This window comes from Colobus angolensis, unplaced genomic scaffold (genome assembly GCF_000951035.1).
Source record: "Colobus angolensis palliatus isolate OR3802 unplaced genomic scaffold, Cang.pa_1.0 Scaffold192, whole genome shotgun sequence".
Lineage (NCBI taxonomy): Eukaryota > Metazoa > Chordata > Mammalia > Primates > Cercopithecidae > Colobus > Colobus angolensis.
Genome location: NW_012115066.1, coordinates 1,293,522 through 1,309,546, shown reverse-complemented (window position 1 = coordinate 1,309,546; position 16,025 = coordinate 1,293,522). Strand labels below are relative to the sequence as shown.

Here is a 16,025-nt window from a genome sequence, read left to right as displayed (position 1 = left end):
GTTGATGGGTGCAGCACACCAACATGGCACAAGTATACATATGTAACAAACCTGCACGTTGTGCACACGTACCCTAGAACTTAAAGTATAATAAATAAATAAATAAACAAACAAACGTGTTTGGCCACACACTCCCACCCCCATTCCCACCACGCAAAAGAGAGTATGCCAAAGAAAGAAAATAAGATCTACTTTTCTTATTCTTCTGATGACACCTGGACCTTCTATGGTGCTGGGGGACAAAAAGGTCACAGCCAAAATCAAAGAGAAACTGATGACATTAATTTTGGTTTCTGATTCTGAGGGTTTAGGTTTAGGAATAATTTTGACCCTTGGCTTTATAGAAATTTCCCCTTAAGTGCTTACTTTAAAATCTGTGACTTCCTCATCCTGCAGCCCCCAATCCCCTAAACAAACATACAGTTCTCATAACTCTCTTAACCTCCAGGCAGCCGGGCACAGAGGAAAGAACACTGGGATTGTCTGGCATTGTCCGGCTGGGGGTCCTCAGGACTCACTTCGTCGTCTAACTTCCAAGCCCCTTCAAAGAGATTAGAGCCAGAATGGAAGTTCTTGTTTACTACAACTTATTAAAATGCTATACGTGTTTCCAGTTTTTTCTGCCCAATTTGCATGTTTTCTGCCCCTCAAAATTAAGTGGTCACCCCAATAGATAAATACCATCTCTGAAGCTGTATTCTGAGCTGTGCTTAGAAATTAGACTTTCCAAGGACGAATACCTGGTTTAATAACTATCATTGCCAACTATGCGTTATCACTATTTGCATAGTTTCACCTTTAATATGACACATTTATTTTCATGGCATTTCATTACAGTCTCCGTGGACAATGACTTAGCAGAGAGGAATTCTCAGGGAATTTTTTTGTTGTTTTTGTTTTGTTTTGAGATGGAGTCTCACGCTGTCACCCTGGCTGGAGTATAATGGCAAGATCTCGACTCATTGCAACCTCCGCCTCCAGGGTTCAAGCGATTCCCCTGCCTCAGCCTCCCGAGTACCTGGGATTACAGGCGCCCACCACCAGGCCCGGCTAATTTTTTGTATTTTTGGTACAGACGGGGTTTCACTATGTTGGCCAGGCTGTCTCGAACGCCAGACCTCGTGATCCACCCGCCTCAGCATCCCAAAGTGCTGGGATTACAGGCGTGAGCCATCGTGCCCAGACTAGGCATTCTCAGTTTTAATAGTTGTTTAGCCATATGCTGAACCGGCACTTTTCCTTTTTTTTTTTTTTGAAATGGAGTCTCGCTTTGTCTCCCAGGCTGGAGAGCAGTGGCGCAATCTTGGCTCACTGCAATCTCTGCCTCCTGGGTTCCAGCAATTCTCCTACCTCAGCCTCCAAGTAGCTATGATTACAGGTACATGCTGCCACACCCAGCTAATGTTTGTATTTTTAGTAGAGACGGGTTTTCACCATGTTGCCAGGCTGGTCTTGAACTCCTGACCTCGACCAGCACATTTCAGTGCAACTTTCTGGGATGCTATGAGGCTTCTCTATCTATGTCATCCAGTCTGGTAGATCCCAGCCACATAGAGCAATAGCACTTGAAATGTGACTAGCACAACTGAGGAACTGAATTTTAGAAGTATTATCTTTAAATAATTTGCATTTAAATATAATTATCACATGAAACTAGTCACTACCATATGGCACAGTGAAGTGCTAGACACTGCCCACTTAGGACTTGTGCTAGACCAGTGCTGTCCAACGGAAATATAATGTGAACAACATATGTAATTTAGTTTTTTCTAGTAGTCACCTTAAAATAAGGAAAAAGAAAGAGGGTGAGATTAATTTCAATAATATATGTTATAACTGACTATTCAAAATATTATTTCAACCTATAATTAATTAAAAAAATTAATGAGATATTTTACAGTCCTTTTTTCATGCTAAATCTTCAGCATTTGGTGTGCCTTTTATAATTATAACACATCTCAATTTAGACTGGCTGTATTTGAAGTGCTCAACAGCCACATGTAGCTAGTGGCTAACATATTGGACAACATCACACAGATACTAGCCACCCTGAGGCTAACATTTCCATCTATAACATGAGCATGCTTATAGCAACAAGAATCAAAAACACTCTTGTCTTTTAACTCGGGATGCTAAACAATGTTAAACATAAACACCAAACTTGCTATATTTATTTTTACTAAAGTATACATAGCTATGCAAAATATTTGGTGTTTCCTTTTTAAAGATGTCTCTTGTTCTTTTGCTTTGAATTAAATCCACTAATTTCACCATGTCAATATTTACTGCTAATTATACAAGAACATCTACAACTTATCAAGAGATGCAATGTGTGTATCATAGAATTCTTAAGCTCAGTGCCTACTAATTTCCATATCAATAATTTCCATTAGTGTAATGGGACAGAATAGGAGCTGCTCCTGGAATAGAAATGGGTAATGAAGACAGCAATTATAGAGAATCATTTGTCAGCAAAGTAGATAACCAATAAGCCAATGACCTGATCAATGGGTATTAGATACATTAAATGCAAAAGATGATCCTGAAGTGTCCATTAGCAGAAATTCTACAAATAAATTACCTAAAACTAATCAATACAGCCTGCTGACAATGTAACCTATAATAGTGGATTCAGAAGCAATTTCAAAAATGTGTGCTGCTCACACGTGAATGTGTCTTCTACTTTTACGCTGCAAATCATACCTTTCCCAACCTCCATCTTAAGTCCCCTCTTTAAGACTTTTTCTATAATAGTTTGTTGTTTCATTCTTACCATGCAGTAAGAAGAAATAGATAAAGGGAGTCATGTGAGTTTTCTGTCTCTCCAGGACACACTTTGATGAAACATGACTAATATTTGCTGATGGCTTTGAAAAAGACAAAACTATGATGTTACAGCCTTTGCTTTTAAAGGTAGAAAGAGAGGAAACTTGTGAGAAAGTTAGCATGGGGATGTGTAATGGGAGGCACCAGTTGTAAAGATCGGATGGTTACCTATTAAACTTAGACAGGAAATTTGTTTTGTCATGATTGTCCAGAATGTCAGCTTGACTCCTCACTCAAAAAAGGGAAACAAAAGACAATTCTTGTGTCCTTGTGTGCCGCCAGATTGATCAGAATCGTTCCTTCCACTTTACAACAGTTAATGTAATTTGATTTTGTATGCCCCGTAAGTGTTTACACATTACAAAGTTAGTTGACTGGGAGAGGACAGGATAATGATCTTACTATTATATACTATTTAACTGGCATTAATCTTTCATTTGACTCTCTGGCAAGAGCAAGATTTTTCTTTGCTCATGAAAGCCATCAGGAGTGCTACATATGCGCTATACTCACTTGTGAAAGGCTGGCGCTGCTGCCAATCAGCTTGATGCCAGGATAGAGGCAGGAAACCCAGAAGCCTCTTTATGCCTCTTCTATTTTCACCCTTCACAGTATGGCTGGAAAGGAATCAGAGACCTAACATCTCCTGAAGTCCTACTATGTACCAGGCACCACGCTAGGCACAGGAAGATAACATCAAATTTTATTGGTATTTGTTTCCACAAAGGCATTGTTAGTGATCAAAAAAGTGCATTATTTTGAGCACAGAGAGGAGAAAAAAAATCCCCTGCCCTTTCCAGTAGCAAAATCCTGGAATCCCAAGATTCTAGAAGAAAATGTCAGTAGCGCCCTTTGATATTTTTTGTTCATAAGGAAGGAAAATAATCTAGTGGTGGTGAGGCAGGTGGTTGTTTGCTCCTTTCTAATGCTAAGGTTCTATCACTAGGTCTCAGGATTAAGCTTCTTAAGATGAGGCTAGTAAAAGCCAGAAACATTAGACTTTCACAGCAGCAAATAATATTTGGTCTCAAGAGCTAGAAGTTCTAGAAAAGGGAAAGAGCCCTTTAGTTGCACACATAAAAGTAACATACCCATCATTTTTAAGAAAAATTATGCAATTAATACTAATATAAAAGTTAATGTGAAAATAGAATATTTTAAAAACTAAAACCATGACTCATACAAACAGAAAATGAACACGTGTCAAATATTTTATTTAACTCATTAATTAATGAGGAAAACAGTAAGACATTATAACAGGTTCAAAGGAAATCAAAGAGTAGATACACATATGGGCAATCAAGAGTGCCGACAACTGAATGTGGTGACTCACGCCTGTAATCCCAACACTTCAGGAGGCACAGGGAGGAGGATTGCTTGAGCCCAGGAGTTTGAGAACAGCCTGGGCAACCCAGTCAGACCCCATCTCTACCAGAAATTTAAAAATTAGTTGGGCTTGGTGGTTGGTGCCCATAATTCCTAGATGAGGCTGAGCAGGGAGGATCTCTTGAGCCCAGGAGTTCAAAGCTGCAGTGAGCAATTGCAACTAGGATCACACCACTGCACTGAGGCCTGGGCAACAGAGTGAGACCTTGTTTCAAACAAAACCAAAAAAACCACCAAAACAAACCAACAAACAAACAAGAAAGCTGACAAATTTAAGAGATGCAAAAACTGGCTTGAGGGGAAAATTTCAAAATTCACTGCATATTGTAGTAACCAGAATTCTAAGATTCCTAACCCTTAGTGTACATGTCCTGTATAACTTCTTTTTTTTTTTTGAGATCACAGAATTTCTTTTTCTTTCTTTCTTTTTTTTTTTGAGACGGAATCTCACTCTGTTGCCTAGGTTGGAGTGCAGTGGTATGATCTTGTCTCACTGCAACCTCTGCCTCCAGGGTTCAAGCAATTATCCTGTCTCAGCCTCATGAGTAGCTGGGACTACAGGTGTGCACCATCATGCCCAGCTAATTTTTGTGTTTTTAGTAGAGAAGCGGTTTCACCATGTTGGCCAAGCTGATCTCGAACTCCTGACCTCAAGTGATCCAGTTGCCTCGGCCTCCCAAAGTGCTGGGATTACAGGTGTGAGCCACCATGGCTGACCGCCTGCAGAATTTATTCTTCTTGTGTGTGGGCAGGACTGCGAGTACGATGGATTTCATTCTCATGATTAGGTTACATTGGTCGACAAAGGTGAAGGGAATTTGCAGGTGTAATTAAATATTTGAGACAAATTAATCAGAAAGGCGATTATCCTGAGTGGATATGACCTAAATCAAGCAAACCCTTAAATGAAGAGATTTAAAGTAGGAAAGATTCTGCTGACCTTTGAGAGGCAAACTGCCAAGTTGTGAAGGCCACATGGTAGGGAATAGCAGGTGGTCTCTAGAAGCTGAGAACAGCCCATGCTGACAGCCAGTAAAAAATCAGGGGGCCGGGCTTGATGGCTCACGCCTGTAATCCCAGCACTTTGGGAGGCTGAGGCGTGTGAATCACGAAGTCAGGAGATCGAGACCATCCTGGCTAACATGGTGAAAACCCGTCTCTACTAAAAATACAAAAAATTAACCAGGCATTGTAGCACGTGCCTGTGGTCCCAGCTACACGGGAGGCTGAGGCAGGAAAATTGCTTGAACCCAGGAGGCAGAGGCTGCAGTGAGCCGAGACCGTCCCACTGTACTCCAGCCTGAGCAACAGAGGAGACTCTGTCTTGAAAAAAAAAAAAAAAAAAAATTAGGGACCTCAGTCTTACAACCACAAGATGAATTCTGCCAACGAAATGCACTTAGGAGAGAAACTCAAGCCCAGGACCACATCATGATTTCAGCCTGCTGATATCCTGGGCAGAAGACCCAGTTAACCTGTGCCTGGACTCCTGACCCACAGAAAATACAAGATAATACATTTATGTTATATCAAGTTGCTTAGTTTGTGGTAGTTTTTTTTAAAACAGCAACAGAAAACTCATACACATGTCCACGGAAAATAATCACTTGCACTGCAATCAGTTAGCTGCCACTTACAAAGTTGTAAAATTGTTCAAGGCAGTGAAAGTGCAGTAATTCCACAGAATCAAACACCCTGGAAGGTTGCCCAAGACAGCACGTAGATTTTCACTGAATGTACTCAGTAATGCATTTGGTCCATTTCAAAGTCCTTCCATACAGTGAAAAATGTTTCAATGAGTTAAGTGCTTATTTCACAGACAGTGTTGCTTCGTTTTATTTTTATTTAAATAAACTTTTTTCCCTGAATGGATTTTAGACTACACTTTGCTTTGCTTTTTTTTGAGATGGAGTCTTGCTCTGTCGCCCAGGCTGGAGTGCAGTGGCCGGATCTCAGCTCACTGCAAGCTCCGCCTCCCGGGTTTATGCCATTCTCCTGCCTCAGCCTCCCGAGTAGCTGGGACTACAGGCGCCCGCCACCTCGCCCAGCTAGTTTTTGTATTTTTAGTAGAGACGAGGTTTCACCGTGTTAGCCAGGATGGTCTCGATCTCCTGACCTCGTGATCCGCCCGTCTCGGCCTCCCAAAGTGCTGGGATTACAGGTTTGAGCCACCTCGCCCGGCCTACACTTTGCTTTTTTTTTTTTTAAGACGGAGTCTCGCTCTGTGGCCTGGGCTGGAGTGCAGTGGCGCAGTCTCGGCTCACTGCAAGCTCTGCCTCCCGGGTTCACGCCATTCTCCTGCCTCAGCCTCCCGAGTAGCTGGGACTACAGGCGCCCGCCACCTCGCCCAGCTAGTTTTTGTATTTTTAGTAGAGACGAGGTTTCACCGTGTTAGCCAGGATGGTCTCGATCTCCTGACCTCGTGATCCGCCTGTCTCGGCCTCCCAAAGTGCTGGGATTACAGGCTTGAGCCACCGCGCCCGGCCTACATTTTGCTTTTTAAACATGTGAGGGGTTGGTGGGGTTGGCTAGCTTTCAGGAGTTGCAGAGTGGAGACCCTGTCTTTAGAAACAACCAGGAGGTCTGAGCCTCACTGCACACCAGTCATTGCTGAGAAAATGGACCTGGGCAAAATGGGACCGAGAGGTTGGTGTTTTATGTGCAGTGAATGCTAAGGCTGATTTTATCCATTCATCTATTCACTCAACAAACAAATCCAGTACCTACATGGGGGAGAATTATTTAGTAAAAATAATGATAGCTAACACATACAAGCTCTTACTATGCATTAGTCATTGTTCTAAGCACTTGATTCATAGTAACCTATAGAATGTTCACAATAACCCAGTGAGGTACGTACTATTATTATCCCCGTGTTATAGATGATGAAACAAGCAGAAAAAGGTTACGTGCCTTTCCCAAAGCCCCATACTGGTGAGTGCCAGAGTTGGGATTCACGCTCATACCGTCTGGGTCCTAGCTCTCATCCCCACATGGTATCATCTTTGTAGCTAGGATCTCTTAAGCCTGGACACCAGCCACATCTGCTGGTATTTCTGAAGTATGCCTTACTTTACAATTTTCTTCTGTTTCCCCAAAGCTTCAGTATTGTCCGTAGTAATAGTCCATCTTCAGCCAGACGACAGGAAATTAAAAAATTTTTACATTTTCCTGTAGCCACAGTGTGTGGGCATGCTGATTGTACACTAAGTAAAACTAAGAGTTGTTTTACTATCGTTGCAAATCTGTCACCCATTTAAAAAAATGCGTCTTTGCTCAACTCTGAGGCTTATTTCTGCTTTCCTTTTGAAGAAGTGTATTTTCTCCTCCGCGTGTTGTGTCTTAGAAACTATACTGCTCATCTCCCTACTAGGATTCAACCCCAGGCCTAAGCTCTGTGGTGGCGAATACCCTGCAGCTGCCTGCAAACAATAAGTAATACAAAGGATGACTGAGGGTTTCAAGTTTCCTGTTTACAGCCTCCATCCAATGGAGATCTCTCCGGGAGAAATGTAAGGCTGGCAACAGATTAATAAGGGTTCAGTTATTTTACAAGGGAGAACAATGGTTCCTCTGACCACTTTTGATTCATTCCATCTCTAGTTTCCATGGAGCATCATCATAAGAGGATCTATGTGTGTGTCAATAGAGTGGCAGGAGAGAAGCAGCCCAGGGCAAACAAGGAAGGAAGCGTCTGCCTGGTGAGTCTCCATCGGAAAGAGAACATCACCAGCTCTTGCGATCCAGTTCCTGTGTGGGTGGGCTGCTCTGCCAGGGGAAAGATGATGTGTAGAGTGGATAACACAGTTCCCACTCTGCAGTCTCATTCTTCCCTCCTCAGGAGAGCTCTCCCCTCAATTCTGTTCCCTTTTCAGGCTTATTCCTGTCTCCATCCTTCCCCTTTTATTGGGGCTAGTTGGAAACGCAATGTAGTGAATCATATGTACCGGCTGAGCTGCCCCTCAGGAGAAAACAGTTAAAGAAGAATTTTCTTGGATTGGCCCTGGAAGTCAGGGATACTATGCCAGACACCTGTTCCTTTTTGGCTGTCCAGAATCTAATCCCCCTTCTTTTGACAATTCCACCATCCCTTCTTCTTTCTACCAGGATGACTCACCCTGACTCAGGAGTAGGACATGTGATTCAGGTTTAAGCCCATCAAGGTATTGCATTTCCTTGGACTGCAATGATTGGTTCATTGATAACTATGTGACTTAATTAGAGCCAATTAGAGACACAGTGAGACTTTTGCAGGGAATTCTGGGAAGGAGACTCTCACTAGCTCCTTGCTTGACTTGAGAGGTATGAGGCTGGAGCAGCTGTAGCCATTTCCATCTATCAAGGGAACACTGGTTTGAGAACACAGTCAAGTCAGGACGAGAACCCGAGAGATGCTGGATCTTGAGGACAGTGCTTGAGCCCTCGGATCAATGTCTAAAGTAAGTCGTGATTTCAGATAGTCAGTACATGATTCAATAAGATTTCTTTGAGCACTATCTTAGGTTGGATTTTCTGTTTCTCACAACCAAAAAAGTTGTCCATTTCCCACTAGGGAAAGTTGAGGGTAAGCTCCAAGAACAAGAGCGGCCAGGAGAGGGGCAGTTCACTGCTGTCAGCCAGGAAACCGATTCTCAACAGAGGCTATTGTCCCTTTACGTTTATCATGAAAAGGCAGAATTTACAACATATGCTTTTAGAGTCATTAGCTTTTCCATTTCTGTCTATCGAAAACCTGATATTTTTATGGGCGGTGGGGGGAATCTGTCCAGTTTTTTATTCACATGATGTTAGTCTCCCTTAGAGTGAACACAGACATGGGTTGATTCCTCAACAGAGTCATCCATATCTGTTTTTGGTCACCATGCCTTTTAAATGTTTGTTATCACAATTACACCATCTTTTTAGCTAATGGAGGGTTGATGAAGACATTTGGCCAGATAACCCTGCAACACCTAAATCCTGCCTTTGGCTGACTAGCTCCATTTCCCAGCAGTGCCTTCAGAGGAGCAGTAAGTAGCACTTTATTTTTAGAGCTTTGGTGAAAAACTGGAATGCAAACTTGAGCAAGAGTGGACTTCTTGCTTCTTGCCTGTCGTGGTTTGAGCCCAGTTCTCAGGGATTACCTGTTTGACTCTCTAGTTTGTCTTCTGCCTCTGGCTGATGTGTATTGGCTCAGGTTTTTTGTGGTTTGGTTTTGATTCTTGGTTTTCAACTATATCAGAGAAGAAAGGGCAAGCGTCTTCTCACCTTTGCCTAAAATATTTGCCAAATGGTGGCTGCCCAAGTCCTTTCAAACTGAGTGAAGAAATCTGAACCTGCTTCCAGGTGGGAGGAGGAATGTGTTTCCAAGGAGAGAAAAAGTGAAGGGGTGGGGAGAAGGGAAGAGAATGAACTAGAGCTACCCTGCTATTCTGGCCACAAGGATAAAGAGAGAAAAAGAGAGGCTATACCTATGTTACGTGTGCGGTATATAACCTTATATCTGTTTTAAGTTCCACCTCTAGAAAATCAGGGCCACTAAGTATCGCAGAATCTAACCAATCAGATCAATACTCTCAGAGCAGAACAAGGCAGGAATTAAAAGGAGAAGCAAGAGAATGTTTGAAAGCTGGTTCTTAACAGTCAACATTAGAGTTTTAATAAGGATAATGCCAGCTGCAACAGCAAATCATCTCCAAAATTTCAGCAGCCTACCCCAGTAAAAGTTTATTTCCTGTTCCTGTAACAATCCAAAGTGGGTATTGCTTCCAGGCAGGCTGCTTTCCTTCACTCAGTGATTTAAGAACCAAAGTTTCTTCAATCTTAAGGCTCCACCTTACACCAGTGATTTTCCATTTTAACTCAATTTTGTGATTACCTGAGGAGCTTTATGCTAATACGCGAGCCCCATCCCCAAGATATTCTGATTTTATTGGTTTTAGTTGCAGCTTGGGCATCAGGTTTAAAACACCTCCAGGGGTGTCTAGTCAGCGTTCCACAGGGGTGTTGCCCTAGGGCAGTTGTTCCCAATGTGTGGTGCCCAGATTGGTATATCCACAACATCTGGGAACTTGTAAGGCTTGCAAATTATCAAGTCCCTGATCTACTGAAGAAAAACCTGGGGATAGAGCCCAGCAATATCTGCCTTTTAACAGTCTTCCAGTTGATTCTGAGGCATATTCAAGTTTTGTTTTGTTTTTGAGATAGGATCTTGCTCTGTCACCCAGGCTGGAGTGCAGTGGTGCAATCATGGCTCACTGCAGCCCCAGCGTCCCAGACTCAAGTGATCCTCTTGCCTCAGCCTCCTGAGTAGCTGGGACCACAGGTGCACACCACCATGCCTGGCTAATTTTTCTTTTCTCTTTTCTTTTCTTTTCTGTAGAGATCAGGGTCTCAATATGTTGCCCAGACTGGTCTCAAATTCCTGGCCTCCCAGAGTGCTGAGATTACAGGTGTGAGCTATCACATCTAGTTGCAAAGTTCTCTGTAACCAGGTGGAAGAGAAAAGAGGAAGCATGAAGGAGCGTATATCTCTTTCTTAACTACCTTGGACTAGAAATGACCACTTGGGCCCAGCTACATTCAGAGGACTATGAAATGTGGTCCTGACTGGGCAGCCTGTTTCTGTAATAATCATACACTCTTGAGTTGCCTGCCCTGACTCAATTTCACACTAAATCAGGATTGAAAGAAAAGGAAAAACAATTCTAAATTCTAGGTGTAACATAGATGGTCAGGGCTCTCAGGCCCTAGGAGTTCAAGACGAAACAAAAACCTGCAAAAAGACATACAAGTTACTTGTGTTGATATAGGATAAATGAGGTTCATTCAGACAGAGAAATTAACACATAAAAATTGCACAAATTTATAACCAATATGCCATGCCTTATAATGTTCATTTTTCATCAAAGTGATATAACCCCTGGAGTCCTCATTCTGGTTAACTCTTCTAGATTTGAAGTTTGTCTTCAAAGAAATTTGTCTATCTGAGATCCCCTGCTATGTGATGATGGAGAGTACAGAGACCTTAAAATTGGGCAGTTTGAGGCCGGGCGCTCTGGCTTATGCCTGTAATCCCAGCACTTTGGGAGGCCAAGGTGGGTGGATCATGAGGTCAAAAGATCGAGACCATCCTCGCCAATATAGTGAAACCCCATCTCTACTGAAAATACAAAAATAAGCTGGATGTGGTGGTGTGTACCTGTAGTCCCAGCTACTCAGGAGGCTGAGTCAGGAGAATTGCTTGAACCCGGGAGGCAGAGGTTGCAGTGAGCCAAGATTGCGCCACTGTACTCTAGAGTGGTGACAGAGTGAGACTCCATCTCAAAAAGAAAAAGAAAAAAACAACTGGGCAGTTTGATTCATGTTCATGTCCTGGCTTTGCCATTTCTTTCCTGTGTGACTTAGGGTGAGATACTTACCCTCTCTGAGCCTCATTTTGCTTTTCTGTGAAAGAGATAAAAGTCCTGGCTTATAGAATTATTGGGACAACTACATGTAATAAAATGGGTGAAGTGTTTTAAAATGTCTGTTTCTAATTCCCCCTTTCTATTCCTACACTCAGGGTAGGAATAAATCCATAGAACACATGCAGATAGATAAGCCGGGTTCTGCTCTCCATTCCAGGAGAATGCCATTTGGGTGAATTTTGGCTACAGTGTGTGGACATAAAGAATTTGGGTTATTCTTATACCCAACAGACCACATGTAGGAAATGCATTCAAGATGCTTTCATCTCATCTGATGGGTGTGGCTAAGTACAACCCATTCTTAATAAAGCTATTTATAGTGAGAAGCAATTTGGGTCAGGCGTGCCTTTCCAGTCTGCCTCATTGGCAAAGCGGTAGGCCCCTGACTTCTGTCTGTTATATGTTCCTTGTGGTTTCTGTCTGCTCTGACTTTGCATTTAGACCAGATGCCAAGGAGATAATATGGTCCAGAGAGCTAAGGAACAGCCTGAATGCCTGGGGACTTTGTACTGTTTGTGACAGTTCAGAAAGTGACTCAATTCGCCAGTGGTTCAGAGCAATGAGAACCCATGAACACTTCATCCATTTGAGGGTAGAGACCACTCTGGCCACTTGAAAACTTAGACTAGACTATACACCAGCTCCTTGAAAGCTAAAGGCTAATTCCGGCTTTATGATTCTTGATAAGGGTCAAATTGCCAGGGAGGATCTGGTAAGGGGATGAGACCAGGCGATTACTGACACTTACCAATTTTGTGCATCAAAATAAAATGAATTAGTTCTCAGATATTTTAGATTCTGGGTTTCAGAGTCAGCCCAGAACAATAATAAAACTATGATAACAGTAAAAAACAGTAATGAAAAAACACTTATGGGCTGGGTGTGGTGGCTCACGCCTATAATCCCAGCATTTTGGGAGGCTGAGGCAGGTGTATCACTTGAGGTCAGGAGTTTGAGACCAGCCTGGCCAACATGGTGAAACCCCATGTCTAGTAAAAATACAAAAATTAGTTGGGCGTGGTGGTGTGTGCCTGTAGTCTAGGTTACTTGGGAGGCTGAGGCATGAATCCAGGAGATGGAGGCTTCAGTGACCCAAGATGGTGCCACTGCACTCTAGCCTGTAGACAGGGGGAGACTCCATTTGGAAAAAAAAAAAAAAAGAAGAAAGAAAAGTACTTTTATACACCTATGAAAGTGCTTTCTATAGTGTAAGGAAGCTGATCCTTTCCATTTCCTGGGAACACCATACTTGTCTTGGTTAGAGATAATTTGGTGGCATGAAATTCAAACCCACAGCAAAGTAACAGTTGCATGTGTTATAGTGAGGTTATACTAATCTACCTTTCTAAGTCATGTAGTCCTGTATCTAAGCAGTGTTTGTCTCCCTAGTCTTGACTGGAGCTAAGGGTTGGCAGTCAATTCTTGCTGCCAGGTTTGCGACATGGCTGGGATTGTGTGAGTTCTGCAGAATCCACATGAAAGATAATTCCCATTCCCCCTCCTGCAGCCTGCCCTTAAATTTACAAGGACATAACTTTGGGAGGCTTAGGTGGGCAGATCACGAGGTCAGGAGTTCGAGATCAGCCTGACCAACAAGGTGAAACCCCATCTCTACTAAAAATACAAAAGTTAGCTGGGAGTGGTGGCGTGTGCCTATAATTCCAGCTACTCAGGAGGCTGAGGCAGGAGAATCACTTGAACCCAGGAGGCAGAGGTTGCAGTGAGCCAAGATGACACCACTGCACCCCTGCATTCCAGCCTGGGTGACAGACTGAGAATCTGTCTCAAAAAGAAAAACCAAAAAACAACAAAAACCCCGACATATTCCTAGCATGGAGTCTCTGGATATTGTGATAAAATTGTCACATGTCATTAACACAGTTCAATTCTGCAACTTAAGTGATTGGGCAATCTGATTCCATTGCAAACTTTTTTTTGGCAACTGCATCAGCATCTTCCCAAAATATATTAGAGTTGCCATTGACAGATGGTTTGAGATGGGTCCAGGGAGGCTGTTGACAGATATCTTAAGATGTATCTTATTACATTGACATTGACATATTTGAAGAATGTCTCGCGGGAAATGTCTTCACAGGCCTGTAGGTTGACAGAACAAGATGGAAGCCCTTCAAGAAAATTGCCAATAAAGAAAGACTGAAAATGGGCATAGCTTTCCCAAGGTAATTTGGCAATATGGATTGAGTCTTAGAAATTCATACCTTTTGACCCTGTATTTGTCTTTTCAAGTTTTAGCTGAAAGTGCTGCTCAGGCATGTGTGCAAAGATTTATGTATAGAAACTTTCACTGCAGCGCTAAACATATAATGGTGAAGAACTGGAAATCACTTAAAGTCCTACGGGGTGGGGCAGTTTAAATACACTAGTTATATTTGTATCTGTGCTCACTGTTATTTTAAAAATCAGAATAAAGAGCTCTAAATCTGGGGTGGTCTCAGTTTTGTAAAAGGAAAGAAAGACCGAAAGGAAACATTTTCTAAATGTTAATAGTGGCAATCTCTGGGTGATAATATCACAAGTACTTTTTCATCATTTCACTTTTTGTATTTCCAGTGAATTTCATGTGAGGGTGTTACTTTCATATCAGAAAAATATATGCTATTTCAAATTTATGTAAACAAGGATTTTGTTTTGAGATGGAGTTTTGCTCTTGTTGCCCAGGCTGGAGTGCAATGGTGCGATCTCGGTTCACCACAACCTCCACCTCACGGATTCAAGTGATTCTCCTGCCTCAGCCTTCCTGAGTAGCTGGGATTACAGGCCTGCGCCACCACGCCCGACTAATTTTGTATTTTTAGTAGAGACAGAGTTTCTCCATGTTGGTCAGGCTGGTCTCAAACTCCTGACCTCAGGTGATCCGCCTGCCTCGGTCTCCCAAAGTGCTGGGATTACAGGAGTGAGCCACCACACCCAGCCTTAATTGTTACATTTTAGGCTTTACCTAGGTAAATAAAAACTTTTTATACAGTCAGCACCTATTGTTCTGTGTTCTATTCCTTACCATCTAAGTAAAAATAACATACACAAAAAATCTGAGGAACCTGGAAAATTGTACACAAATACATTATAGTATATGAAATATTAATTGTTTGAAATTTGAAAATCAACATATGTAGGTAACTTTCCTAATCTGCTCTCCACAACAATTTAACTTCTACTCTTTCTACAGCAGAAATACTACTGTACCCTTAAAATCAGGCATCTAGAACTAACTGCCTGAATTCAACTAATTTAGCAGATTTTTAAAATATACAAAATATTCTTTAAGAATATGGAATTTAAACTTAACCCAATCCACTGGAGAGAAAGAATAATGGGTTTAAAAGAGCCCAGTGGGTGAAAAATCTATTAAGCCTTTAGGAAGCAGCAACAGTAGTGAAAGTATTTCTGAGACAGATGCAAAAATGAAATTGAAGACGACCATACAACGTAAGAGGCTGTGGCTAAGGCGTGACTTGATGTCCATAATGACAATGACCTCAAGGGAAATTTAGAAGAGTAAACAATGCAGAACCTGCAGTTGTATTTTAACAAGGCCTGCCTCATACAATTCAAGTCAAAATACCACTTTCATCAGAGAATTATTTTTGTTTTTCCATGAAATAGCACAGGAAATATGTTATGAAATTACTTGCCAAAGTCAAGAAAACTCATAATCTTGACAAGTGGGGGAGAAAAAGAATAATTGTGCCTCCGTCTAGACCAGTAATTCTCAACCGGGGGCAATTTTGCCTCTCAGGGAATATTTGGCAATGTCTGGAGTCATTTTTGGTTGTCACAACTGAGGAGGTGAGGGGAGTGCTGCTGGCATCTAGCAGGAACTTCCTACTGTGTGCAGAACAGCCTACGTGATGGTTAATATCAACTGTCACCTTGACTGGATTGAAGGATGCAAAGTATTGTTCCTGCGTGTGTCTGTGATGGTGTTGTCAAAGGAGATAAACATTTGGGTCGGTGGATGGGGAAAGTCAGACTCACCCTCAATGTGGGTGGGCACAATCGAATCAGCTGCCAATGCGGCCAGAATAAAAGGCAGAAAAATGTGAACAGACTAGACTGGCTGAATCTCCCAGCCTACACCTTTCTCCTGTGCTGGACACTTCCTGCCCTTGAACATCTGACTCTAAGCTTTGGGACTCTTGGACCTTTGACCACCAACTGAAGGCTGCACTGTTGGCTTCCCTACTTTTGAGATTTTGGGACTCAGACTGGCTTCCTTGTTCCTCAGCTTGCAGGCGACCTATTGTGGGACCTCATCTTGTGATTGTGTGAGTCAATATGCCTTAATAAACTCCCCTTGGCTGGGTGCAGTGGCTCACGCCTGTAATCCCAGCACTTTGGGAGGCC

At 42.4% G+C, this 16,025-nt stretch overlaps 1 protein-coding gene across 1 annotated transcript in view; it reads right to left on the bottom strand.

Annotated features, from left to right (window-relative positions):
- The window catches only part of LDLRAD3 (low density lipoprotein receptor class A domain containing 3), a 321,164-nt gene extending 318,236 nt beyond the window's left edge, over positions 1-2,928 (bottom strand). The window contains exon 1 of the mRNA XM_011940727.1: positions 2,774-2,928. Within this exon, the coding sequence (XP_011796117.1) occupies positions 2,774-2,807 (34 nt within the window). The 5' untranslated portion in view covers positions 2,808-2,928. The remainder of the gene's footprint in view (positions 1-2,773) is intronic.
- Positions 2,929-16,025: the final 13,097 nt, after the last annotated feature.